The sequence below is a fragment of the Talpa occidentalis genome, unplaced genomic scaffold (genome assembly GCF_014898055.3).
Source record: "Talpa occidentalis isolate TD23 unplaced genomic scaffold, MPIMG_talOcc4v2.1 talOcc4.9, whole genome shotgun sequence".
NCBI classification, from domain to species: Eukaryota; Metazoa; Chordata; class Mammalia; order Eulipotyphla; family Talpidae; genus Talpa; species Talpa occidentalis.
Window position 1 is genome coordinate 115,334,424 of NW_023605305.1, and position 25,214 is coordinate 115,359,637.

General features: G+C 55.5%; 2 protein-coding genes across 5 annotated transcripts in view; both read left to right on the plus strand.

Annotated features, from left to right (window-relative positions):
• Positions 1-4,145, plus strand: part of RPRD2 (regulation of nuclear pre-mRNA domain containing 2) — a 60,426-nt gene extending 56,281 nt beyond the window's left edge. The window contains 2 exon segments of the mRNA XM_037501058.2: positions 1,167-3,203; positions 3,206-4,145. Of these exon segments, the coding sequence (XP_037356955.1) occupies positions 1,167-3,203; positions 3,206-3,939 (2,771 nt within the window). The 3' untranslated portion in view covers positions 3,940-4,145.
• A 6,928-nt stretch (positions 4,146-11,073) lies between these two features.
• On the plus strand, positions 11,074-25,073 carry TARS2 (threonyl-tRNA synthetase 2, mitochondrial). Of its 4 annotated transcripts, none has more exons than XM_054691623.1 (19): positions 11,074-11,221; positions 12,220-12,359; positions 12,629-12,825; positions 13,132-13,255; positions 15,184-15,308; positions 16,065-16,182; positions 16,301-16,365; positions 16,610-16,688; positions 18,070-18,216; positions 18,381-18,479; positions 18,703-18,896; positions 19,327-19,489; positions 19,681-19,818; positions 19,973-20,050; positions 21,369-21,469; positions 21,652-21,753; positions 21,847-21,919; positions 22,408-22,522; positions 23,934-25,073. In XM_054691623.1, the coding sequence occupies exons 2-19, from the start codon at positions 12,294-12,296 to the stop codon at positions 24,416-24,418; spliced, it is 2,469 nt and encodes an 822-aa protein (XP_054547598.1). In that variant the 5' UTR covers positions 11,074-11,221; positions 12,220-12,293; the 3' UTR covers positions 24,419-25,073. The 4 variants fall into 4 exon arrangements, with proteins under 4 accessions (XP_054547598.1, XP_037354839.1, XP_037354840.1 ...); XM_037498942.2 differs by having other exon boundaries at positions 23,312-23,973; XM_037498943.2 differs by lacking the exon at positions 23,934-25,073 and adding an exon at positions 22,822-23,354.
• The last annotated feature ends 141 nt before the right edge of the window (positions 25,074-25,214 follow it).

Consider the following 25,214-nt stretch of genomic DNA (forward strand, 5'->3'; position numbering starts at 1 on the left):
TTTCACATACTACATGAAGGACGTCGTAGTGTACGACTAAAAGCTATAAATGCAGGTGACATGTACATTTGAGTTTTCATTTGAATTGAAGCTGAATAATTTTTCCAAAATGTGATTGAATTTATGGGACCTCTGTTATCTCTTTGTCAGTGTTTTTCTAAAAAATTTTCTACAGGAGCTGTTTGCGTGGGTGAACTTCAGCCTTGCCCCAGAGAGTTCTCTCTCAGTGCTTCTGGGAAGGTTTTGTCTGTCAGTGAGTAGGGTCCAGTCTCATCTGTGTCGACCTGGGTAGTCAATAATCCTTAAAATTTGTTTTTTTATGAAAATTTTTTTACGTGTTTATAATTTGTCACAATAATTTGTCACCTTTCATTTACATACAGAAGATTCTGTTTTCTGAGTAGATCAGTCAGGCACAATGTTATATATAGTGGAAAGCTGTTAGGATTTCAATTTATGAAGTGTGTTTTTTATGAAAGGGTCAGTGTCCCAGGTGGTCTGACTTTGTGAGTCTTTGTGTTGTCCGTTTGTGTATTTGTTATTGCTACACTTCCAACCAAAAATGATCGCTTGAGGCTTCCACTCCCAAAGGTAACACCAACAGGTAAACTAGCCAGAGATGAATAAAACATTCCCTGTTCAGACAGATCTCTGCAGTTGGTATGTGCTGTCTTTCTCTTGAGAATAGCAGTGTACACAGTAGCTCCGGAGGGACAATTACAGAGGCTGAAAAGGAAGGGCAGGGCAGGACACTTGCCCGCCCGTAGAGAAACAGTCCCGCGATCAAGCATTGGGAAACACGGGCTTGCAGTGTTATTTTAAGAATAATTTTGCCTCCTTTCTCTTCCTGCTCAGTCTTGTTTAAACCATGAGTGATTCTGACACGAAAATCTCCCCCTTCCTGTTGCCTTTCATCGTACACGTTGGGCTTGTTTCACGGCTGCACCAGGACCGTGTCGCGATGGCCTTCCTCATGTTGATAAGGAGGCTCAGTGTTCCTGTGACATTTAGCCCTTGTTTGTTTGGTCTAGATTCCCTCTGGCCCTATAATTTAATCTCTTTCTGGTTCTCATTGGAAGGAATGAAACTGTCGAATTAGCCTACACTGTTTTTATTGTAAGGTCGGGTGTTGTTCTCACTGAGTCCTCTGATCTTTCTTTCTATAGGCCTGTCCTCTTTACTTCAGAGTGTCACAGGGAACCCAGCTCCAGCCAGTGAAGCTGCGCCCCAGAGCACTTCCGCGTCCCCCGCCAACACCACCATCTCCAGCGTGAAGGGGAGAAATCTGCCCTCCACCACCCAAACCTTCATGCCCAAGAGCTTCAGCTATTCTCCTAACTCAACAACTTCTGAAGTCTCTTCGACTTCAGCCAGCAAGGCCTCCATTGGGCCAAGTCCAGGGCTCCCAAGCACTACTTTCAAGCTGCCCTCCAACTCCCTGGCATTTGCCAGCACCCACAATACTAGCTCTGCCGCCCCCCCTCCTGAAGTTGCCATGTGCCAACCTTCAGACATCTCCAAGCCAAAGCTGGAGTCCGAGTCCACCTCCCCAAGCCTGGAAATGAAGATCCACAACTTCTTAAAAGGTAATCCTGGCTTCAGTGGCTTAAACTTAAACATCCCAATCCTGAGCAGCTTGGGGTCCAGTGCCCCCACGGAGAGCCACTCCTCAGAATTCCCACGTGGCCCGACGAGCACCTCCGTGGACAACATCGGTGGAACCCCAGTGCGGGACGAGCGGAGCGGGACGCCCACGCAGGATGAGATGATGGACAAGCCCACGTCCAGCAGTGTCGACACCGTGTCCTTGCTCTCCAAGATCATCAGCCCTGGCTCCTCAACCCCCAGCAGCACGAGATCGCCGCCCCCCGGGAGAGAGGAGGGCTACCCCCGGGAGCTCGCCAACTCTGTGTCTGCCTACCGACCCTTCAGCCTCGGCAGTGAGTCTCCCTATAAGCAGCCCTCGGAGGGCATGGAGAGGCCATCTTCCCTGATGGACTCTTCGCAGGAGAAGTTCTATCCAGATACCTCTTTCCAGGAAGATGAGGATTACCGAGATTTCGAGTATTCAGGGCCTCCCCCCTCTGCCATGATGAACCTGGAGAAGAAACCAGCCAAGTCCATCTTGAAGGCAAGTAAGCTCTCTGATGCCACCGAGTACCAGCCAATCCTGTCCAGCTATAGCCACAGGGCCCAAGAATTTGGGGTGAAGTCCACCTTCCCTCCATCCGTGAGGGCCCTGCTGGACTCCGGTGACAGCTGCGACCGTCTCTCATCCTCCCCTGGGCTCTTTGGTGCCTTCAGCATCAGAGGGAATGAGCCTGGGTCCGACCGGTCTCCATCGCCGAGTAAGAATGATTCCTTTTTCACCCCTGACTCCAACCACAATAGCTTGCCTCAACCTACCACTGGGCACCTCACTTTGCCACAGAAGCAGTACCCAGACTCTCCTCACCCCGTCCCACACCGTTCCCTTTTCTCTCCGCAGAACACCCTTGCCGCTCCCGCGGGCCACCCGCCCACCTCAGGCATGGAGAAAGCCCTGGCCTCCACCATTTCCACCACGTCGACGATTGAGTTTAAGAATATGCTTAAAAACGCCTCCCGCAAGCCCTCGGATGATAAGCATTTTGGCCAGGCCCCCGGCAAGGGCGCCCCGAGCGACGGTGTGGGCCTCTCCGGCCTCACCCAGCCCAGCCTGCCCGCCCCCGAGCAGCAGCAGCCAGAAGAGCACTTCCGCATTGAGACCCGCGTCTCCTCCTCCTGCCTAGACTTGCCCGACAGCACCGAGGAGAAGGGGGCCCCCATAGAGACCTTGGGCTACCATAACGCATCCAATCGGAGGATGTCGGGGGAGCCCATTCAGACCGTGGAGTCAGTCCGCGTGCCCGGGAAGGGAAGCCGAGGCCATGGGCGCGAGGCCTCGCGGGTGGGCTGGTTTGACCTGAGCTCCTCAGGCGGCTCTTTCGACAACGGCCCCTCCAGTGCCTCTGAGCTGGCGCCCCTTGGGGGTGCGGGCAGCGGAGGCCTCACTAGCTTTAAAACAACATCATACAAGGACCGGGCACCCCAATTTCAGGAAAGTGTCGGCAGCTTTCGTTCCAACAGTTTCAACTCAACATTTGAGCATCATCTCCCCCCAGCCCCCTTGGAACACGGGACACCCTTCCAGAGAGAGCCAGTGGGGCCGGCGTCGGCCCCGCCCGCCCCCCCAAGGATCACGGTGGTATCTTCTCTCGAGAGGCGCCCACGCATCTGCCTTCCGTGGATCTCTCGAACCCGTTCACGAAGGAGGCGGCCCTGACCCACGCGGCCCCGCCCCCTCCTCCCGGAGAGCACAGTGGAGTTCCTTTCCCCACCCCGCCCCCTCCTCCTCCCCCCGGGGAACATAGCAGCAGCGGTGGCAGTGGTGTCCCCTTTTCTACTCCGCCCCCCCCGCAGCCCCCCGTTGACCACTCTGGGGTGGTCCCCTTCCCAGCCCCATCGCTGGCCGAGCACGGAGTGGCGGGGGCCGTGGCAATGTTTCCCAAGGACCATAGCTCCCTCCTTCAAGGGACCCTGGCAGAGCATTTTGGGGTGCTCCCAGGACCCAGGGACCACGTGGGCCCCACCCAGCGGGACCTCAATGGCCCTGGCCTTAGCCGTGTGCGCGAGAGCCTGAGCCTGCCCTCCCATTCTCTGGAGCACCTAGGCCCGGCCCACGGAGCAGCAGGTGGGGGAGTCAGCAACAGCGGCGGTGGCCCCCCCTTGGGTCCCTCACACAGAGACACCATCAGCCGGAGCGGTATGATTTTGCGGAGTCCCCGGCCAGACTTCCGGCCTAGGGAGCCTTTCCTCAGCAGAGATCCGTTCCACAGTCTAAAGAGACCCCGGCCGCCTTTTGCCAGGGGCCCTCCATTTTTTGCACCAAAACGCCCATTCTTCCCTCCCAGGTACTGACGGAAGCCAAGGGAAAGGCATTGGAACAGTCTAGAGAGCTTTGGAAGTAGGAGTTTGGATTATTGGCGGTTTTGTTTCCCCTCCTTTGACTTTTTTTTATTATGCCCGAGGGCCTCCCTTCCAAATTAGAACGCCACCCGTGCTCACACGTCACTGGTCGACCCGTCCTCCCTCTGCCCGCCGCACTTACCCGAGTTGTTTGTATTTTTTAAAAAGGGGGGAGAGGGGACAGCAAAGAAACGTAACCAGAGCCTCTGCCTCTGGCTGGGGTTCGCGGGGCGGGGAGGGAAACAGGTCTCGTTTACCCCGTCTATGAAGAGGATTATTACATTTGAAATAAAACTTCCATCAGTGCAGATAATGCCGTGCCATGTTGGGGTGTTATTTGGGGTTTGGCTTAAGTAGTCAATGGAAGGATTCCCGTCCCCTGCTCTCTCCCGCTGAGTGACCGCTGCGGCCGGCTGGGCTCCCCTCTGTGCCCTGCCCACCCACCGCGTGGCGAGGGCAGGGAGGGGGCCTCGGCCTGGCCAGCGCAGTTGTGCTGTCTGATCCGCAGGGCGTGTGGGCCTGGACTTCCTTACCTTTCTCCATTTCTTTTTTAAATCAGCCTCTTTGAAAGTGCTGTTAGGTGGTAGCTCTGAGGGGATATAAATTCCAGGTTTAACTAAGGAACAGCTGCTGTGAGGAGCCGTGAACGGTGCGCTGCGGCCTGCCCGTCCTCCGTGGTCAGGCGGGCGCGGGCCTGGCTGAGGTGGTTTCTCGGGTCTCGCACAAGCTCTTCCAGCTTTTCCCTTCGCTTTCTTTTTCTCCCTCCGTTTTCACTTCTACTTTGACCAGAAAGTCACTACAGTTGACAAATGACACGAAAGTGCACCTGAAATGTGCTCCCTGTGGTTTTAATGTGAGAGTAGACGTCTTCATCTGCGGTTCCTCCCGTTGTGCTGTTAGATGATGAGCTTCCGCAAAGGCTAACCGCGAGGGAAAGGGAAATGTGCCTCTTTCTCGTTTTCCCGTCCTTGTCCTATATTCAGCTGGTTCTGGTGTTTGCAGGAGCTTCAGTAGCACCTTTTCTGTTCTGTGGCTTTAGATGTGTGTGTGCCGAGTGGTATCTTGCAGGAGGACGCGATGCATCCAAGTGAGCCCAGGCCTTCTCTCATGCCCACTCCCAATGAGAAAGAAGTGCTTTCCTCCTCCCTGGCCTGGGAGACTCCCTTCTAATCCATATTCCAGCTAGCCCTGAGGAAAAGACAGTCACCGCCCTGAGTGTTCATAGCGCCACATCTCAGGACACAGAAGCAAACGTGGCTTTCCCGCCTTTATTATTCAGCGTCTCCCACCGTCCACTCTGGTAGCCTCCAGCTAGGCGAATGAAACTATGTGTTGGGTCTGTTTCATATTTTCTCTCAAGTTAGTATAGAGCTGACTGAGGTGGCTTTAGATTCTTCCAGTGAAATATTAAAGATGGCGGAGACGTGGCGATACGGTGACAGGAGGCGGTTAGGTCTCAGATACAGGCGCTTTGCAGGTGAAGAGCAGCTTAAGCCAGGGGAGCGTCATAGTTTGGGAGTTTTCCTGTAACTTATTCCATGTTATTTATTTGGGTCGCCATGTGTTCCATGGGGAGGGCGCTGCAAGTTGTCTTCCTGATGCATTTCTGGTCTTAATCCAACTGTTCGTTCTTTTTTGACCCTGTTAGGTCCATTTGCCCAAGGCTCCTTCCCCCAAATGCATGACACCATGACCTTGTGTGTGGGATGGAATATATAGTGTAGCAAACGAAGAGACAATATAGTTATGTTGAGTCTTAAGACATTTGTTTAGGGAAAAGTATAAGAAAGTGGGGGGAGAGCTCTATTTGACACAATTGAAATAGATTTTTTTTTTTTTACAGAAAGTAAGTGGAATGTTTTTCATTCTAGAATAAAAGAATGTGAATTCTTCTGCTGCTCTTGTTAAGCTAAAAGTAGTGTTTACTTGAAGAGGCTCTCTGACCATTTGATTTTATCAGGAAATGTGGGGATGTCAGGAAAATGGCTTCCTGAATATTGGGGCACGGTGGCTGATACACGAAAGACTGTACTTGTATACAGTCTGAAAGATGGACCTTTAAGTGCTGGGGTTTGGGTGAAGTATTTTTTTGTAAAGCCACAAAATCCTCAGTGTTTTTGCTTTGGAATGGAAGTGAGGATTTGTGTGTGACTGTCAGTTGTTAATTTTAAGGAAATCTGTCCACAGCAGTAAATGAAGACAACAATGTATATATGTGATATAGTGAAAAAAAAGACAATTCTGGTATTCATAACGTGAAACAAAGGGGTTTTATTCTTTCCGTGTCTGTGATTTAAAGCTCCGCGCCCATGCCCTGATTTTTGTATTTCAACCTGAGTTCAAAGAAAAAAAAATAAACAAGATATTTTTTAAAGAAAGCATAACATAGTGTGTCTTGGCAAGGACATGAGTCACGTGAAAACATGCGAAGTTGTTGCTGAGGTTCTTGGTGCTCCCTGGAAAATGAGACAGAGCCGACAGGGCCTCCGGGGAGCCGGCGCCGCCCGAGCGCGGTGCTCCGTGTCCGAGGCTCCTGCAGTGTTTTGTAAGAGTCTGTTCTCCGGTCCTCTTAGCTCCGAACTCGCCCTGCTCCCCTCTGCCCTCCAGAAGTTGAGAAATAGAGTTCGGTTTGATTTCAGGGAGGGTGAGGTGATCAGAGAACAGGATTTTTTTTAGCTTCTGTGGTCCCAGGAGGACGACGTCTGTGATAACCACGGCACAGCGGCCGGTCTCTGGGAAGCGCGCGCGGCCTCCCGGCGCCGACTGGTCACCGTCGACCCTGAAGCTGCTGGTTCACGCAGAACTAAGCTTCAGCTGTTACTGTTCTGAAGCCTCTGTAAACTACTGCTTTCACCCCTTTTTCCCTTCTGTCCGCCCCCCCCCTTTTTTTTGAATGGGCAGGGTGCCTGTTAAGTAAAAGTAGATTTGTTGGATTGATATTCTCACATGTTCGGTGTGGAAAGCAAGTACATGCGTTAGAGGCAACAAAAATGAAATCCTTCTGAAATGTGTATTAATATCATTTAATAAAATAACTAGTTCTGAAGGTTTGACATTTTTCTTTGAGATCTGGGGCTGTGACCACGGGCCCCTGGCTTCTCTGGTGAGCACAAGTAGGAGGGATGACTCCGAGCCAAGATGCCACCTGCGGAGCAGCCTGCTTGGAGGCCCGTCCCCTGCAGAGCCCTGAGCCCCTCCGTGACTGTCCGGGCCTGAAGGTGCAGCCAGCTGCAGAGCCAGAAAGCAAGCCGGGCGCCTCGGCAGGTGTGCCGGGTCAGCAGCCTGAGCCCAAGCGTGCCTGCCGCGGGCCCCCGAACCGGCACCGTGTGTCTCCGCCTGCGACCTGGCGCTCGCCTCACTTCCAACCATTCCTCTCAAAACTCTCTGTCCCAGTACTGTTTTGTTCTCCCGTTAATAAAGTACGGTTTCCTTGTTGTGTGGCTGCCTTTTCCCCTCCCCTTGATCTTGCCCTGCTGTCCCCTTTGACTTCCGCACTGAGCGCCCGCAAGGCCGTGTGGGCCTCGAGGATCTTCATGGCCTTTGGGTTTTCTGTTTGCTCCTTTGTAATTCAAATTTGGAGAAGAATGATGGGTAGGGTGAGATCAAGATGTTCAGGAGTGGCTGGTAATGAGGTGGGTTATGCTGTATGGATAATTACCTGTGTATGTCTTCAAAAAGTTGTGCAGTTGTGAGCAAAGAAGCATTTTTAAAGCAAATACAAATCGGGGTGATGGTGACAGGGATCCTGGCCAGCCCTGTTCCCACATCTGCCCCTTCTGCTGGCAGTCTGGCAAAGGACGCCACGCCCTTCCCTTGCCCCGTCCCTTCATGACCCAAATGGCTTAATCAACGGAATGTTGGCTTTAGGGTAAAGAGATAGTCACCGCCTCGCCTCCGGCCCTGGCTCACTGGCAGGGTAGAATGCTCTAAATAGCAGCCTTGATTACGCGGAGCTGCACACGTGTCCCAGACACTCCAGAAATAGCCCCAGCGGTAGGGTGCGCCGCCAGGCTCGGGGCTGCTGAGCTCCAGCTCCCTGGCCCCCCTCGAGAGCTTGCCCCCCATTCCTGTCTCCACCCGCAAGGAAGCGGCAGCTGTTAGACCTCTGGGGAGGGGTCTGAGGGTCCCCTGGCACGTTGACAATGCACACCTTCCCCTAAGCCAGTCTGGGAGAGGAGAGGCACTTGCCCCTCTTGTACGTACACATGTGCATACACACCACATGAGTGGGTTTTGGGGTATTGGGGCGTTTCTCATACTTGTTTGTGAGTAACTGTATGGACAAGTCCGGTCAGCTGCTCTTCACAATTGCTGAGTAATTGCTCATCGAAGCTGCCCAGGCAGTTACAAGAGGGACACCCTCAAGTGAGATAGGGGAGTCTTAAGTAAACATCCTGTTTCCCTTCCTCTGTAGAAGTTCCAGCAAGTGCAAAGCAGGGACGGAGAAAGTTGAGCCTGGTGACGAGCAAGAGGGGAAGGGGAACGTGTAGAAATGGATGCTGCAGTGACCCTAGGCCCCCCCTTTTCTCTCCTTTCCCTCTGTTCTCATGGTGGTAAGAGTCAAAAGCCAGAAATACAGGTGTGGGCCAGGGCCAGCAGCGCCACGGTGCCCACAGGACAAAAACAGCTGTGGCGTCTGTCTGATTCTGAGGTGTTGACTAAACCCGCCCGCCCTGGCCTGTCGGGGTTCACCGCGAGTTAGATGCTCCAGCGGCTTTAGTTCCTCATTCCCATGGTTGCTCTTTACAAGAATTATTTGTGCCCTTTGCCACATAATTTGTGGAGAAAAGAGGATGTCATGCTTCCTACATTTTTCTTGGGGTATTTCAGCCAGGGCGGGTGGGAAGAAACAAAGGGGCAGCATCGGCCTTGTGGCCTCTCCCACCTCCTGGCCAGGGCCCGGCCCCCGCACTAGGCAGCGCGGAGGCCTTGTGTTGTCCAGGTGTGGGGGGGCGTCGGGACTCTCGGTTAGTGGACAGTCGGCTTCGCTGTCTCCTGGAGGTGCTTCCTGCGGCTGCTCTCAGGGTGCTTGGTTTGTGCTTTTTTCTGCTTCAGCACTGAGCCTCAGTGGACACATCCCGTGCTGGCTCCTGTGTTCCAGACACTTCTGCGTTTCCCCTTTGCCTTGACCTGCAAGTCAGGGCCATGTAGGGGGCAGCGGTGGACGTGCTGTCTCCTTGCTTCTCTTTACGGTCTCAGGTCTTGGGGACGGGGCTCTATGTAGAGGTTTTAGGTGAACCCAAGGCTTTGCTTTTTCAAAGCAAGGTTCAAGCGTGCCGCATGCCCCTGGTAGCTGTCCCCAGCAAACTGGCTATAGACATTCTTTCCCTCCGTGACATCTTTTTTTAAAAAGATTTATTTATGCATACAAGAGCTAGGGTGCAGGCCAGAGATGCGGCGGGCAGGGGAGTGAGAGGATTCGCCAGAGACAGAGCAGAGAGCAGAACAGGGGGATCCACTAAAACACTGCTGAGGGGAGCAGCGGGCAGACAGGAGGGGTCTGCTGCGCCCTGTCGGTAGCTCCCTGGCAGGGATCAAACTCGTGCTGCTGTGGCTGCGGTAGCTTCATAGTGCTGAGACTTAATCCCTTGCGCCAGCAGAGAGGCCCTCCTCTGTGACATCTTAAAGGCAGAAAAGTAAAAGCTTGGCCCCATCTTAGATCTTCATTACTAAGGGGGAAAAGAAATCTTACCCTCCTAACTACAGTACCTCAGACCACTAGCCGTGACATAAACTTTTGTATTTCTTTTTACCTCCAATATATTTTCTACCTTTTTGGTGCAGGGAAGTGAAAATTTTACTTCTAAGAGCTAAACCGTGATTCTGATGACAAGTGGAAAATGTGTGTGCCCTTCAGTGAGAACATTCCCCAGGTAGTTTACAATTATGAAAAGAAAGTACCTCACCCAAAGCTTCTAAAGGTGGAATAAAACCGCCCGTTTCCCAAAACTCGGCTGGGGCCTTCCGAGCCCCCCTCTCCGCCCGGGTTGCTGTGAGACCTGGCCTGTTTCCTGAACACTTCATCTTCCTTGCTGCCCATCTGGTAGGGAAGATGTGTTAGATACCTGCTCTCTTGGACTTTTATAGGACCCTCCGCTGCCCCCTAAACGAAAGAGGGGAAAGGCTCCAAGTAGTGTACCCTGGGGAGCAAGAGGGAGCGGCACCAGCAAACGTGACGCCTTCTGACTAACCTGGCCCGAGAGGCAGCATGGCGCTGGCGTGGCGGGCTCTGGGTGCAGGCACGCGGGGCTGACTGCTCCGAGGGTGGTGGTGCATGTTTTAAAGGTGCATAAGAATAGCAGTGACTCGGGCAGGGTTGCTGGAGGAGTTAAATGAGATAGCAAAGGCAGGCTCTTGACACCCAGTAGGTATTATCCTAGGGGGTACATGAGGCAATTTTTAGGGATAGATGTTTCCCAGGCAGATTAATGGGTTTAACATTCCCTGAGGCTGGAACACGCTATTTACAAATCAAGTCGTGGGAGAACCATGGTGACTGGGGGCCGCCCTGAGCTAGCCCGCTCTTGCCTCCTTGCAGGAGAGGGAGAAATGGAGTGACTCTTGACATTCCTTCCTTCTCCTGCAACGCAAGGCACGGAGGCGATGATGTGGCGGCGGATTGGCATCCTCTCGGCACCCTGCTCAGTGCAGTGCACACAGCAGCAGTCGCGTTGGAGTAGATGTTTGAGGGATGAGTGCGGGAGTGCCACCCCGCGTGATCGCTAGTCCAGCAACCCTCCACTACTCTAACAAAAGAGGACAAGGTAGAATGAGTCTGGGATGTGTTTGTCTGCCAATGTATCCTTTGGCATTTCAAGTCAATATAGTGATGGGTACACTATTAATATTTATTGAGCACCTGCCATTTCTTTCTATATATTTCTACAATAAAATGCCTGCCCCTTTTGGTGCCCAGCTGTGGGGAAACAATGCCTGTTGTTGCAGTTTTTATGAATGCCATTTAAAAATCTTCACAACCTGCTTCCAACCACACAAGTCATCTTCCTCTTCCACAGCCTTGTCTATTCTTTTTGTATTTCAGGGTTGGCTAACATACCAGAAGATGGAGCCGAATGGAGCCTCTGACTCAGACCAACTGCTGCTTCCCCAGACAGAAGCTCTGGCCGCTGGAAACCTACATTAAACAGCTTTCTCTGACAGCTCCTCCTCCACAGTCTTTGATTCCATCACCATCAGAAACTTGAGAACCAAGTCTAACCACCCCCACCCCCAGGTGAGGGGACAATGGGAATTACAGGGAACCCCACAGCTGTCCCCAAGTCCATTTCCACTCATGCTTTTTTACTAAAGCTCTAACCGTGTTTCGGTTTATCACCGTGTAAAATAAATCAGATACACATAGTCCTGTGTAGAGAGAGCAGCGAGAGGGGAGGGAAGGGGTAAAAAGGAAGTTGAGAGCTAGGACAGGAATGAGAGGCCAAGGTCTTGGTAAGAAGCAGAGTCTAGGGTCGGGCACCTCTGTCCAGCGTGATGGGGATATACTGGGAGTGACCTCTCTTACCCCAGAAAGGAGGGGGTGGTCGAAGAGGACAAGACTTGGATTCAGAGTGCAGCATCAGCATTTACTGTTTGTCCTTAGATCACTTCCTTTTCTGACTTTAAACTTCTCATCTATAAGACGAAGAGGTCTCCACGGTCCCTCTAAGGCAGGTTCTCTGCTGGGGTCCTAAAGGTCTGACACTTGTGGCCCGTGTACGTGCCCATCCCTGTGTGCCCCGCAGCATGATAAGGTGTTTACATCAAATTAGCCTCATCAAATGGGGCTGTAACTGTTGTTCCCATTTACTGAGGAAACTGAAGCTGAGAAGAAATCTGAAATCACACAGTGCCCAGCAGATCCGGGATTTACCCTAAATCTGCTGGTTCCAAAGTCTGTGCTCTGAACTGGTTCCTGCCTGCTAGTGGAGATGCTGTGAAAGACTTCTTTGGTTAGAAAAGAAACAGCTAACTGCCTTTCCCCTCCGCTTTTCTCCTGCCCTCTCTCTCAAGAGCTGTCCTGGCCGGTCCGCAGAGCCGCAAAATCCCTGATCGCTTTTCTGCTGAAACTCAGCGGGGCTGGAGCGCGGCGGTGTAACAGCTTAGGTCTTCCGGTCAGGCGGAACCTCCGGCACCGCCGCTCTTGCTGTGTGGGGGGTACCTCTCTGGAGTTCCTGGAGGCGGTGCCAGACTTGAGTGGCAGCGGTTCTAACCAATAGGCTTGGGTATTGTTAGGCAAGGAGCCAATGAGGGATCTGGCGGAGGAGAGGCGGCGGTAACTGGCGGCTGTGTGCCGGGCCTGAGGAAACATGGGGCTGTATCCGAGGTGGCGGCGGCTCCGGCTCCCAGGGTTACGAGCCTGCGGGGTGCACACGGTGCGTGAGGGGCCCTAAAGTTCCGAGCCGCATCGGGCGCAGCCCAAGGCCAAGATGGAGGCTCTCCACCCAGCCTGACCCCTCGCCGACGCCCCAGGCGCACCTGCCCAGCCCTCTCCCTCACGCCATCTTTTTGCTGGGACGAGCGAGCCCCCCCTCGGGCCCTTGTCACGGTCCCCCCCAAGAGCCAGGGGTTAGGAGCAAGGCCACCTGCCCAGTCACCAGTGGAAGGGTGGGAATTGCGTTATTCCTGACATGTTTCCCTCCAGGCAGCTGTGCCGACCCTTCCGCACTGGTTGGCAGAGCGGCTTGGCCTCTTCGAGGAGCTCTGGGCCGCCCAGGTGAAGAGGTTAGCCCGCAGGGCCCAGAAGGAGCGCCGGTCTATTAAGATATCACTTCCCGGAGGCCAGCAAGTGGACGCTGTGGCGTGGAACACAACCCCTTACCAAATAGCCCAGCAGATCAGGTACTAGGCCTGTTCTCAGGTCCCCGGTCTGCTCTTGCACCTTTGCTTCCTTTGGACCTGAGTGGGGAAAGAAAGCTGTGCGTGCTGCAGCCCCACCCCCATCAAGGGCCTTTCCTGAGGATTTTTCTTTTTGCATTAGTGTTAGAGTCTCTGCACATCCATTATCCGTCAGGCAAAGTAACAGGCTCTGTTGCTTTGATAACACATCTCCCCTTTGCAAGTGTACACTTGCTAAGAAATGGGTCCCTTTCACCCCCTCTGGTTGGTAACCCTCTTTTTCTCCCAACCCCACCCCCATTGCTGAAGTTCAACACTGGCAGATACTGCAGTGGTGGCTCAAGTGAATGGAGAACCCTATGATCTGGAGCGGCCCCTGGAGACAGACTGTGACCTCAGGTTTCTGACTTTTGCTTCTGCAGAGGGGAAAGCAGTAAGTTTCTTCTTTCAGAGGAATACATTAGCTACTAAACTATGAGAGATTTAAGCAGCCATTTCTAACATTTCCTTTGCAGTAGTTTCTCCATTTGTAGTTGGGAGGGAGACCTACCACAGATAGCTTGTTTTGCTTATTCTGGCTAAACCAGAAACTTACAATGAGTTTTTACTTAGCCTGTATCTGAAAAGGACAGGTATTAACTTGAAAGAAGAAGGACAAGGACTCCCTGGTGGCCTAGGGGTTAAGTCTCAGTGCTACCACCATAAGACTTGATCCATCCTGAGTTTGATCCCCAGCCCCAGAGCTGACCCACAGACATCTGTCTCGCCCACTGCTCCCCTCAGCAGTGTATTTCAGTAGACCCACTGGTCTGCTCCCCGCTCTGCCTCTGGTGAATCCTCTTAACCCCTGCACTTCTGGCCTACATCCCAGTTCTTCTATGCGGAAATAAATAAAATTAAAATCTTGCAATAAAGAAATAATTCTTAAAAAAAAAAAAAAGGATAATATGCTAGACTAGTCCCCTCACCTCTTTTTGGTGGGCAGATAATTTCAGTGGGTTCTTTTTTCACAAATGACACCAAGCAGTCATGCAGTGTGGGCAGCATTGAGTGCATTTCTGAGTCACAGACCTGCACACTCCTTTCGACTGGTGCAGTGATGACAGAAACTTTCCTCTTGGATGTACCATTCACTGTGGCCCCTGCACTATCTTCAGGGTAAAGAAACCTGCATCTTTTCTCCAAGATGACTTTCCTTTTCATGTGACCACTACTGGACGTTCCTTCTTTCTGAGTTCTGGTTTGCCTTCTTCACCGGTCATCACTGTGATGCCCACACCAGCAGCAGAGATCTGTCCGCTTGTCCCTTGATCCCCTTCACAGAGGGGATGTACAGACTTTTTGCTCCTGTGTGCTCATCATAGTTGATCATGGCTCCTAGTGGACAACCCAAGGAAATTAGCAATTTCGCACCAGCGGACCCTCTACATCACTTCAACATCTTGAACACCAGAAAGGGAGAGAAAGCCAGCGCCCTCAACTTTGAGACAATATTATAAGTCCTCCATAGGGTGTATTCTAGCATGGCTTCCACAACTGAGCACACAAACTACCTCCTCCCCACTTTGTCTTAAGCATATTAGCTTGGTAATTATTCGGATGCAATGGAGGAAAATGGAGTTCCCATGTCTCCATGGGACAACTGGTGACCAAACCTAGAGGAGTGGTTGCATCATACTAGATTCCTGGGACAGAAAAAAAATAAAGACTGAAAGATGTAACAGGCCTTGGGAACCACTGTCTTTTTTTTTTTTTTTTTTTTAAGATTTATTTATTTATGCATGCAAGAGCTGGGGCACAGGCCAGAGGCATGGTGGGGGGGGGCTGAGAGGACTCATCAGAGACAGAGTGGGGAACAGAACAGGCAGACTGACGAAATACACTCCTGAGGGGAGCAGCGGGCGAGACAGGAGAGGTCTGCTGCGTTATGTGGGCCACTCCCTGGCTGGCCGGGGATCAAACTCGTATTGCAGAGGCTGCGGACAGCTTCATAGGCTGTATCCCAACCCCCCGTGCCACCAGGGAGGCCCGGGAACCACTGTCTTAAGAAAGTAGTTAATTCTGAAGCCCTAGAAAATGTTACAGTTACAGCAAAAGAAAACTGGCCGCTTACTCAGTCCTCTAGGGCCAAGAAGACTGAGTTGGGCTGGCGGATAATCTCTTCGGTGCACTAAAAGGAAGGTTACTGGCCTTCTTTTCTATTCAATTTTTAATAGTCACCCTCAAGGTCGGATTCCCCATTTTGTAGTAATTTCTAGGTGAGCCAGTCTGGTTTCACACCATCTTCTCTGAGGAGAGGATCAGAGAACTAGTGGTTAAAGGAGAAAGTTTGAAGTCAAGAACTCTGCTCTTGTGAACCAGGTGTTCTGGCACTCCAGCGCCCATGTCCTGGGGGCAGCAGCTGAACACCAACTAGGTGCTATCCTCTGCCGAGGTCCCAGTACAGAGTGTGGCTTCTACCATGACTTCTTCCTGGAAAAGCAGCGGTGAGTAGTTCAAGGAGGGAGAGTGATACTGGGGTAGTTTGTTTTTTAGAGATTTCACCAGATTTATTTTCAACTGTTTTGAAGTATAATTGACATAAAATAGTAATATATTTAAAGCATCCAAACTGATAGTATGCACGTATATATCGTGAAAGGATTCCCACAGTTGAGAGGTACAGCATATCTGTCACCTTGCATTTGGAGAGAAGGAGATGAGAACAATTAAGATGTCTCTTAGCAAATTTCAGTTATGCAATGCAGAACCATCCATCGTCGCCGAGCTGTACACATAGGGCATAAATCTTATAAATGTAACTTAGGAATCTTAAAAGTTTTAATAGCTTCTAACATTATTGGGATGGTTTCTGAGACCTCAGGCTTGAGGTCTTCAATTTGGAGGGAAAAGCTAGGGGAGGACCCCTTGAGTTAACTGTGACATCCACTAGTCCATGCCTTTCCTCTTTCGAATTCTGCTTGGAATTTATTTTCTCTTGCCTTTATGAATTCCTCGATCTTTGCTTCATCCGTCCATATTGCTTGATTTTGTCCATCCAGATTATCTGCACTGAACTTTTAATTTCACATAGAGCTTTTGTTCCAGCTTTGTACCCAATTTCCTACTTACGTGTTCTTTTAGTTAGTCTTTTCCAATAATTCTAAATGTTTCTAGAGAGCAGGACTTTACCCCTTAGCCAATAAGTGTGTCACCCAGTTGATGCTTCTCAGACAATAAAACCCACAGCTGCCATCTTCCAGGACAGTCCGGGGCTCGGAGCTGCCTGTCTTGGAGCGCCTCTGCCAGGAATTTGCAGCTGCTGCTCAACCCTTCCGGAGGCTAGAGGTTTCCCGGGAGCAGCTTTGTCAACTCTTCAAGGTGGGGTGGAGACGCACAGGTTTCTGAGGAAGATCCAAAGGCTGGAGGGAAGAGATGGCTCTCTCCCAGCATATCTTGGTGGAAATAAAGACTTCTCTTCACTCCTCCCTTGTTCCAGGATAACCCCTTCAAGCTCCGCGTGATCGAGGAGAAGGTGACAGGTCCGGCAGCCACAGTATATGGGTGAGCCCTGTCAGGACCAGGGAGCCAGGGCATGGTGGGGCTGCGTGGGGGCTGGGGCTGAGGAGGGAGGAAGAGGGTGATTTGTGTTGCTCCAGAGAAAAAACATGGGAACAGGAATTGATTTTTATCCCCCACTGCTCTCTCTAGAACAGTCCCTCACCACTTCTCGTCTGCGGGAGAGGAGGAGAGGGAGAAAGGTAGCTCATTACTTTGGAAACCATAATCGGCCCCTTCTCTCTCGTAGGTGTGGCATGTCGGTTGATCTTTGCCGGGGCCCCCACCTTCGCCATACTGGACAGATCGGAGGACTGAAGCTATTAACAGTCAGTGGGGCGGGCAGGGGTCGAGTCAGCCTGGTTTCCTGGGAGGGAATGGGAATGGGAGATGGTCTTCTCTCTCGGCCCCTTTTTTATGCTGATTGCTAATGGGGAGATCCAGAAGGAGAAAGATGCTTAGTCCCTGCCTTCTAGAAACTCCCAGTGTGGTGGCAGATACTGGACACCCTGCCGGGGCCCAGAAGCCAATTCAAATTCCAGAGTCAGACATCAGTGCTAAGGGACATGAAGTGGGGTGTGAACAGGCTGGACAGGACCCCACAGCGAAGGCGACTGTGGCGAGAGGAGGTGTAGAACGCCCCGCGACAGGCTTGGGGAGAATATCCTAAGTCACGGGCACATCTTTTGTGAAAATACTGTTCCCAGGCAAGATGGGTTATTAGGTGGGAGTGGGCGCAGGGAGGAGCGGGGGGCAGTTACGTAGACTAAAAAGCCCTGGCCTGAAAGCCACGCCGTCAGCGCCCAGTCCTGGCTCTGCTGCCAGTGACGTGTGCGGCCTTAGGTCAGCCCCATCACCTGTTCCCACCAGAGAGTGTGGCGTGATACATTTTTTTTTTTTTTTTTTTTTTTTTAAAGATTTATTTATTTATTTATTTATACATGCACTGGGTACAGTCAGAAGCGCGGGAGGGTGAGAGAATTCACCAGAGCCAGAGCGGGGAGCAGAGCAGGCAGAAGGACCGAAGGACACTGCTGAGGGGAGCAGCGGGCGGCAGGAGAGGTCTGCGCGCCATGTGGGACCCTCCTCCGGTGGCCGGGGAGCAGCCGGGGATCGAACCGGCGCTGCAGAGGCCGCGGGCAGCTTCGCAACCCAGTGCTCCACCGCTGCGTGATACATTTTAAATATAAAAAAATTAATGCTGCTAACTCCCGTCTGACCAGTGAATCCGCAGTGTAGAGATAGGCCTCGCGGGCGCGGGAGCGGGGCGAGGACATGACAACAGCGCTGTAACCACAGGCCGTCTCGGTGGTGCTGCTGTTGAGGGGAAGGGCGGGGGCAGGAGCAGCTCTGGTGTGGAGACTGGTAGGAGGGGCATAGACTGACCTTTGGGTTACTGCCCTGAGCACCCACTGATGAGAGGGGGACAGAACTAAGTAGAGGCTGCCCGTGGGGCAGTGGTACTGGGAGGGAGAAGTGCAGGATGCGTTTAGGCTTGAGGGGGACATGAGAGTCAAGAGTCAGGCACCTCCGAGCTGTAGCGGCAGGGCTCTGCAGGGTTCGGTGGCCATCCTACTCGTGACCGGAAGGAGCGAGGGGGTGAGTTGGGCCAGGGTCAGTGACACAGCTGTTCTGCTGACAGGGTCTCATGTGCGGATGGGGGGGCGCTTCCCTGCTCCCCTCCTTCACTTTGCCTCTGTCCCGCGGCAGAATTCGTCAGCCTTATGGAGGTCTTCAGGCAGCCCAGAGCCGCTGCAGAGAGTGGCGGGGATTTCCTTCCCCACGGCAGAGGAGCTGAGGGCCTGGGAAGAACAGAGGGAGGAAGCAGAGTTACGGGACCACCGGCGCATTGGGAAGGTGCAGAGGCCGGGGAGTGAGGGCTGGGGGGTAAGGATTGAGGAGAGGGGAGGGGGCCTGAGCCCCAGCCAGGGTCCAGGAGGCTTTCGTAGTGCTGGCAGTTGTTTCTTCTGGGCTCCAGAGTCCCCTCCCCCTGGAGGTAACCATGGCCATCCCCACCCCAGGAGCAGGAGCTCTTCTTCTTCCATGAACTGAGCCCTGGGAGCTGCTTCTTCCTGCCTCGCGGGACAAGAGTGTATAACGCACTGGTGGCTTTCATCAGGGTAAGGGGGGAGGACCCAGGAGGGGCCAAGGGCCGAGCAGGAGCCAGGCGTTGAAAGGACGGGTAGAAGCTTGGACGTAGACGTGGTAAAGTGCTGACGGCCTGTATCAGGGGCCTGCGGTGGGGGACGCAGAGAGGGTTGAGATCGCGTGACCAGGGGGCCAGAGAGTCACAGATGCTGCCCCGGCCGCCCTGACCTCGCACACCTGTACCCTTCTCTCTAGGCCGAGTACACCCGCCGTGGCTTCTCAGAGGTGAAAACCCCCACGCTGTTTTCCACAAAACTGTGGGAACTGTCGGGGCACTGGGCGCACTACCAGGAAGACATGTTTGCCCTGCAACCCCCGGGCTCTGACAGGCCTGCTGGCCAGCCCACAGACACACTGGCCCTCAAGCCCATGAACTGCCCTGCGCACTGGTGAGCTGGAGCCCGGAAGCTGGGTCCTCCCGGGGCTGGGCTGGGCTCGGCAGCCACTTGCTAAAGCTGAGTAATAGACCTGGGAAGGCCCTGGGGCCTCCTGAGTTGAGTCTTGAGTCTGGCCTCTGCCTGAGTCACCGAGCTTCTAGGTCCCTGTCTCTTTACGTGCAACAGCAAGGATTTGGAGTAACTGTCTGAGGTTCCTCTTTCCGGGCCACAGGACAGGCGCGGGAGAGATGCTAGTGTCGTTCCTGAGAGAATCCTTTGAGCTAGGCAGGGCTCCGGTGTGAGCAGCAGGCTTGACAGGGATGCCCAGGCTGACCAGGGTGTCCTCTGGTGTGCGGAGGAGGGAGCAGGCACGAGGGGTGGAGGCACGGGCTTCGGGGCCAGCTTTCCCCGTGGCCCTGACCCCTCCCCACCCCAACCTCAGCCTGATGTTCGCCCACCGGCCCAGATCCTGGCGAGAGCTGCCCCTGCGACTGGCAGACTTCGGGGCCCTGCATCGGGCTGAGGCCTCAGGCAGTCTGGGGGGCCTGACCCGGCTGCGGTGCTTCCAGCAGGACGACGCACACATCTTCTGTGCCCTGGACCAGGTGGCTCCCCAACGCATTTCTAAACCACCTTTTGTTCTCCCTGTGAACCCCCACTATTTCTGGTCCTCAGTTGCCTTCCATATGTTCGGTTACATTCTCTTCCCAACCTGCCTCTGTGCGTTTGCCTCGAGCCCGGTGAGCCCAGCGCCCTAGCGAGCATGCGGCTCACCCGCCTCCTTTCCGGCCCCCAGCTGGAAGCGGAGATCCGGGACTGTCTCGATTTCCTCCGCTCTGTCTACGCTGTCCTTGGCTTCTCCTTCCGCCTGGCACTGTCCACCCGGCCATCTGGCTTCCTGGGAGAGCCTCGCCTTTGGGACCAAGCTGAGCAGGTGAGCGGGTGGTGAGGGGCGGAGGCAGAGGGTTCACTCTGGTGGGAGGGGAGGAAGAAGGCGGAAGCGGGGTCTGGGCTGGAGGCCCGCGCTGCAACGCTGGTTTGCTCGTGAAGTCTAAGGTGACGCGTCTTCTCGCCTCTTTCCTTCAAAGGTGCTTCAGCGGGCCCTGGAAGAATTCGGAGAACCCTGGGACCTCAACCCGGGAGAGGGTGCCTTCTATGGGCCTAAAGTAAGTGGGGGCCCTAGCTAGAGCTTTGCTATCTAGTAGGTATGAAGGAACACTCTGAGCCTGTGCCGGATACAAAGGAGTGTCGTCTGTTTCCCATCCCCCGTGACCCAGTCTAGGGCTGGGGAGCCTGACGGGCCCTGCTAGGGTGTCTCTTTCAGTCCGAAGGGCGACGTGGTAGCATAAGGGGGGGGGGGCACTGTTTAGGCAGAGGCTGGAAGGGGGGGTGGAGGGAGAAGTGTCTGGCATGAATACAAAGCTGTTAGGATTTGAGGGGCCACTCTTGGAACCGGGAGCGGACTCAGGATCAAGTGGACATCCATTGCTCTTTCAAGAACCCTCTCTCTCAGGAAGGCAAAGGAGAGTAGAGTGGCTCAAGGTGCCTGGGGAGTCAGAGAGGTTCTGATGAAGGGAGAGACTCGGGCTGTTTAGTTTTCATTTTAAAAGGACAAGCTTACTAGGAAAAAGAGAAAGGGCAACAAGCGCGGCTCCTGCGTGGCCACAAGCGGGCCAGAGAGTGCTGGGGGTGTACATGCTGTGGCGGAAGGGCTGTCGGGATCAGGGAGGAGTTGGGTTGTAGACTCCTGGGATTGAGGGCCAGCACGGAAAGGCCCGCCTTGTGGGGGCAGGAAGAGTACCCCCGGGGTGCAAGGGGGTACAGTGAGGTAGCAAGTGGAGACGTGCTCCCCTGAGGGTACTAGCCTGAGTGCTCCGTGAGGCAGTGCCAGGGTCATCGCTGAGGGGGGATGTGGAGAGCGGGGGACGGGCCACGCCGGTCAGGGCCGCCACGGGAAAGCTGGCAGCAGCGAGGGTCCAGTGGAGCTTCGGAACGTGACTCCCCCGGGGCGTCAGCTCTGATTTGCGCCGAGTGCCCGGTGATGACAGGAGCAGCCTGCCGCAGGGCCGAGGAGGCGACGTGCTGCCCGGGAGGGTTTGCCACGTGGACGTGACAGAAGAACAATGATACATGGGTTACATGTGGGGAAAGAAACAAGGTGGGGCCCTGGGTGGCAAAAAGGGTCAGAGAGCCATTTCTGGGAGTGATTGGCCCCTGGGCCGGGAGCTGTAGTCAGAGCAGGTGTCTGACAGGCTGGTGCGGGCGGTGACGGGCGGGCGGGGCCGGGCTGCGGGCCTGGGGCAGGCCTCGGAAGGAGCAGCTCAGGAGGTGAGAGGTCAGGGTGTGGACGGGCCGTCTGTGTGCTGCCCTGCCACGTGGCAGACACCCCTGCAGCGTCGCGGGGACACAGTAGAGCGTGACACGGCGGGGGGGACACAGATGGCTCTGGTCCTGGTTCTCACGCCCCTGCTCTGTGCCCTCCAGATTGACGTGCATCTGCATGACGCCCTGGGTCGGCCCCATCAGTGCGGGACAGTCCAGCTCGACTTCCAGCTGCCCCTGAGGTTTGACCTCCAGTACAAGGGGTACGGCCCGCGACCCCGCGCCCGTGCCCTAGCTGGAGCCCAGCGTTCCGGCCCCCTTTGAGCCTAAGCACCACCCCAGTTTCCCGCCCCTCCCAGCCGGGGAGAATATTTCTTGAGAAGCGGACGGCAGTCAGGGTACATAGTTCCTGACGCTTCCTCTCCACCCCCTCTTTCTCTCCAAGGCAGGCGGGGGCCCCAGAGCGGCCGGTCCTCATTCACCGAGCGGTGCTGGGCTCCGTGGAGAGGATGCTGGGCGTGCTGGCCGAGAGCTGCGGGGGGAGATGGTGAGCCCTCTGGCCCTGGGTCCTGCCTGCTCCCCGCGCCGCTGTGGGGTCAGAGCCAGACGCCGCTTGTCCTCCCTCCTCTTTCCCACGCAGGCCCCTGTGGCTGTCCCCGTTCCAGGTGGCGGTCATCCCAGTGGGCACCGAGCAAGAGGGATACGCCAGGGAGGTGAGGTGTGGGGGGAAAAGCAGGGCCCGGAACAGGCCAAATGGGGGGGCCGGGGCTGGGGGCCTGCTAGGAAGAGGCCCCACGGGTCATGGAAAGGTCCCCCAGCACTGGAGCCACATTGGGTTCGCGTGGCCGCCGCCCGGCTGCTGGGTGCGGGCAAAACAAGTGAACAGATGCCAGATGCTGGCAGCAGCACTGGGCACATTAGAGGACTGGGCAGAAGTGGGGCTTCCCGCTCTGGAGAGGGCTGAGATGCGGCTGCAGGAGCCGCCGGCTGGTAGAGCAGGGCTGGAAGCAGGCGGCGTCCCGGGCACCCTTGGGCTCCACTCTAGGAGGCAGCAGAGAAGCTGCAGGAGCCTGTTAGAGAGTCTGAGGAGGGGTGTCCTGAGGGCCCGGGGGCCAGCAGGGGCCTTGGGAAGATTGGTCTCGGACTTGCGGCTCCTCAGCCTTCCCTTAAGCGAAGTGCCTGTCGCCAACCCCTGGCCCAGGTATGGCAGAGCCTGAAGGCCGCGGGACTGGCCGCGGACCTGGACGCCGACTCTGGACTCACCCTCAGCCGCAGAGTCCGCCGGGCCCAGGTCACCCACTACAACTTTCAGTTTGGTAAGTGACAGGATTAGCGCAGCCCCGCGGAGCCCACACTCACCCGCCTCCCTCCACACTCCTGTGTCCAGTAATTCAGGTCGTCTGCGTGTTTGAGTCATTGGGTCTCATACCTGAGCTGGGCAGGGGCCGGGGCTCGGCATGCCTGAGCCATCTGGGGCCCGAGTTCCTGTAGCCTTCGCCTGCCCTTCCCCTGCCCCAGCTGCTGCAATCTGTTAGGTTCATTAGCCCAGGGAACATCAGCGGGAAAGGGACAGGAAGGGTTAATGGGCATTCATTAGTAGCTTTGTTTATTCTAGTCCTAGATGGAGTCAGCGCTGCGCCGTGAGGGGAGCCCCGCCTGACCTCCCTTTTCCATTTCCCGGGGTTCACGGCTCTGTCTCGGGGCTCAGAGCAGAGGCTCCTCAGCCGGATGACCTGGCTGTACACCCCTGGCCACGCACACTTGCGCCTCCTACCCCTGTGGCCAGCCTCCCCTCGCTCTAGTGTCTGCGCACGCGCACGTTTCTCTGCTCGCCCATCTGTTCGTCTCTCCAGCTGGCCCTACTGCCCTTGACCCTGGGCGCCTGCCTGGGAGTGATAGGCAGGAGGGAGCGTCTGGAGCACGTCCTTATCTCCTCAGGATGAGCAGGGCACTGGGGAACAGGAGGCGGCTAAACACAGCCCTTCCCTGAGCCACAGCGGGCTCTGCGCTCATCCTTCCTGGACAGTTGGTCTCAAACGTCTGCACAAGGCGATGTCTCTGGGTAACTTGGTCCGGAGAGCCCCACACCTCCCGTCTTCCCGCAGTGGTTGGCCAGAAGGAGCAGAGCGAGAGGACGGTGAACATTCGGTCTCGAGACAATCGCCGCCTGGGGGAGTGGGGCCTGGCAGAGGCCGTGCGGCGGCTGCTGGAGCTGCAGGACACCCGGGTGCCAAATGCTGAGGAGCTTTTCTGAGTGTGTGTGGGGCTGTGGTGAGACCTGAGGAGCCGCCGCCAGCCCCTTCTCGTGGGAGAGCCCAGCCTCACTGGCGGGCCCTGGACCCTCAGAGCTCAGTGGAGGCCTGAATCTCCTCTCCGCAGAGAGACTCGGTCTGGGGGGCTGTGGCTGTTAGACGTGAGGGAGGGGCACTGGAGATAATAAACTTGAAGCTGCTGAGTGCGTGTCTTTATCTCTGACTCCTGGGGCTCGGGGATGGCCGACACAGGGAGCTTGGACTGTCTCCTCTTTTCCCAGGGAGTTGGGGGCATCGCCGGGGACAGCCCAGGCCTCTCCGGGCTGGGTTGCTCCCTGGGGCGCTGTCCTTTCCCGCTGTCAGCTCCTCGGGTCTCCTCAGCCCAGCGCAGCAGGTGTCAGATCCCTCCTCCACACAAGGCAGGGAAATCAAGGTACATAACAAGGTCTCTGGCATCTCCTTCCTCCCCCCTCAGAACCACTTTCTCTCGGCGTCGGGAATGCTCTCCTGCCATCCATCACATTCCTCTCGGAGCTCTCAGGAGGATTCAGGGTGAGTTTGGGAGGAGCTGCTGCCAGAGGAGGAGCAGCTGGGACTGAGTCACGGCAAGGCAGGAAGCTGAGGAGGGCGGGAGATGGCCGTATAAAGACGGAGCAGGAACCGGCCCTGAGCTGCACAACAGCAGCAGCAACCGGAGAAGCAGGCTCCAGCAGCCCAGCCCTCTGCCCGAGGACGCGCTCCGAGCCGCCACTGACCAGCCCTCGCCCTGCGATGGGGGCCGTGCCCAGAGCAGCTGTGCTCCTGGCCTGCTTGGCTATTGTCTCGGCAACCCCCGAGGGCGGTGAGTCAGGTGGGGGTCGGCACTGGGGAAGGGGTTCTGGCCAGCGTGGGCGCGGGCCTGGTCAGCCACCCCGAGAGGCTGTCACCCGCAGGGCGATTCTCCATTCGGCCTGTTTCTGAGCAGGCCCCAGAGGACCCGGGGCGTGGGCGCCTTTAACCAGAGGGCACAGGGCACAGAGGAGAGGGGTTCCTGGAGATGCCGCCAAGACCACAAAATTGCAGTCAGATGGACAACAATGGGGGGGAGGGGTGGCTTCACAGGTGGGGGCCTCTGCCTGAAGACCACCTGTATGTGGGGCCTATAAGGAGGCCCCCCCCGCCGCCCCGGAGCTGCTCAGAACTGTTTTGCTGACCCGTGACTGACTCCCTGCCTGGTTAGGGGAGGAGTTGAGGTGTCCATCCTCTGGGGCCGCTCGCAGCCACCCTAGACCTAGCGCGCGCTCTGCAGCTGAGGCTCCGGAGCTGAGCGCAGCTGAGGGACCTGTGGGGCCAGCCACAAAGTCTGCCAACCCCGCCAGTTATCCCCTGGGGCGACTCCTTTCCTGGGGCTCTAGACTGACACGGAATCCTGAATCATCCCCGGCCCCCCAGGTAGTAGATTCAGACCCCACTGAGGAGGATCCAGGACTAGCTGAAGGGCCGCCTCAGCCTGCGGGCGGCTCCTGCTCTGAAAGCCCAAGGTGCTCAAAACACCTGCAGCAGAGGGGGGGGTGGCCGGTGGCGCTCCCGCAGCTCAGGTGCACTTTCTTCTGAAGCTTCCGAGCTGAGAGGCTGGGAGAGGAGGGCCCGTCCTGGGAAGCACCTTCCCGCCCAGCCCCAGCCCCACATACCACGCTCCCTGCCAGGCCTGGGAGACCCGAGGCCTCAGGGCAGGAGAGGTGCGGCCATGACGAGGGTCCAGGCTCAGCACCCAGCA

Coding starts and splice junctions, on each gene's coding strand:
- TARS2 (XM_054691623.1), top strand. CDS start 12,294: ATGGGGCTGTATCCGAGGTGGCGGCGGCTCCGGCTCCCAGGGTTACGA. Junction 16,183..16,300: donor AGCTTTGTCAACTCTTCAAG/GTGGGGTGGAGA, acceptor CCCTTGTTCCAG/GATAACCCCTTCAAGCTCCG. Junction 18,897..19,326: donor ATGAACTGCCCTGCGCACTG/GTGAGCTGGAGC, acceptor CCCCAACCTCAG/CCTGATGTTCGCCCACCGGC.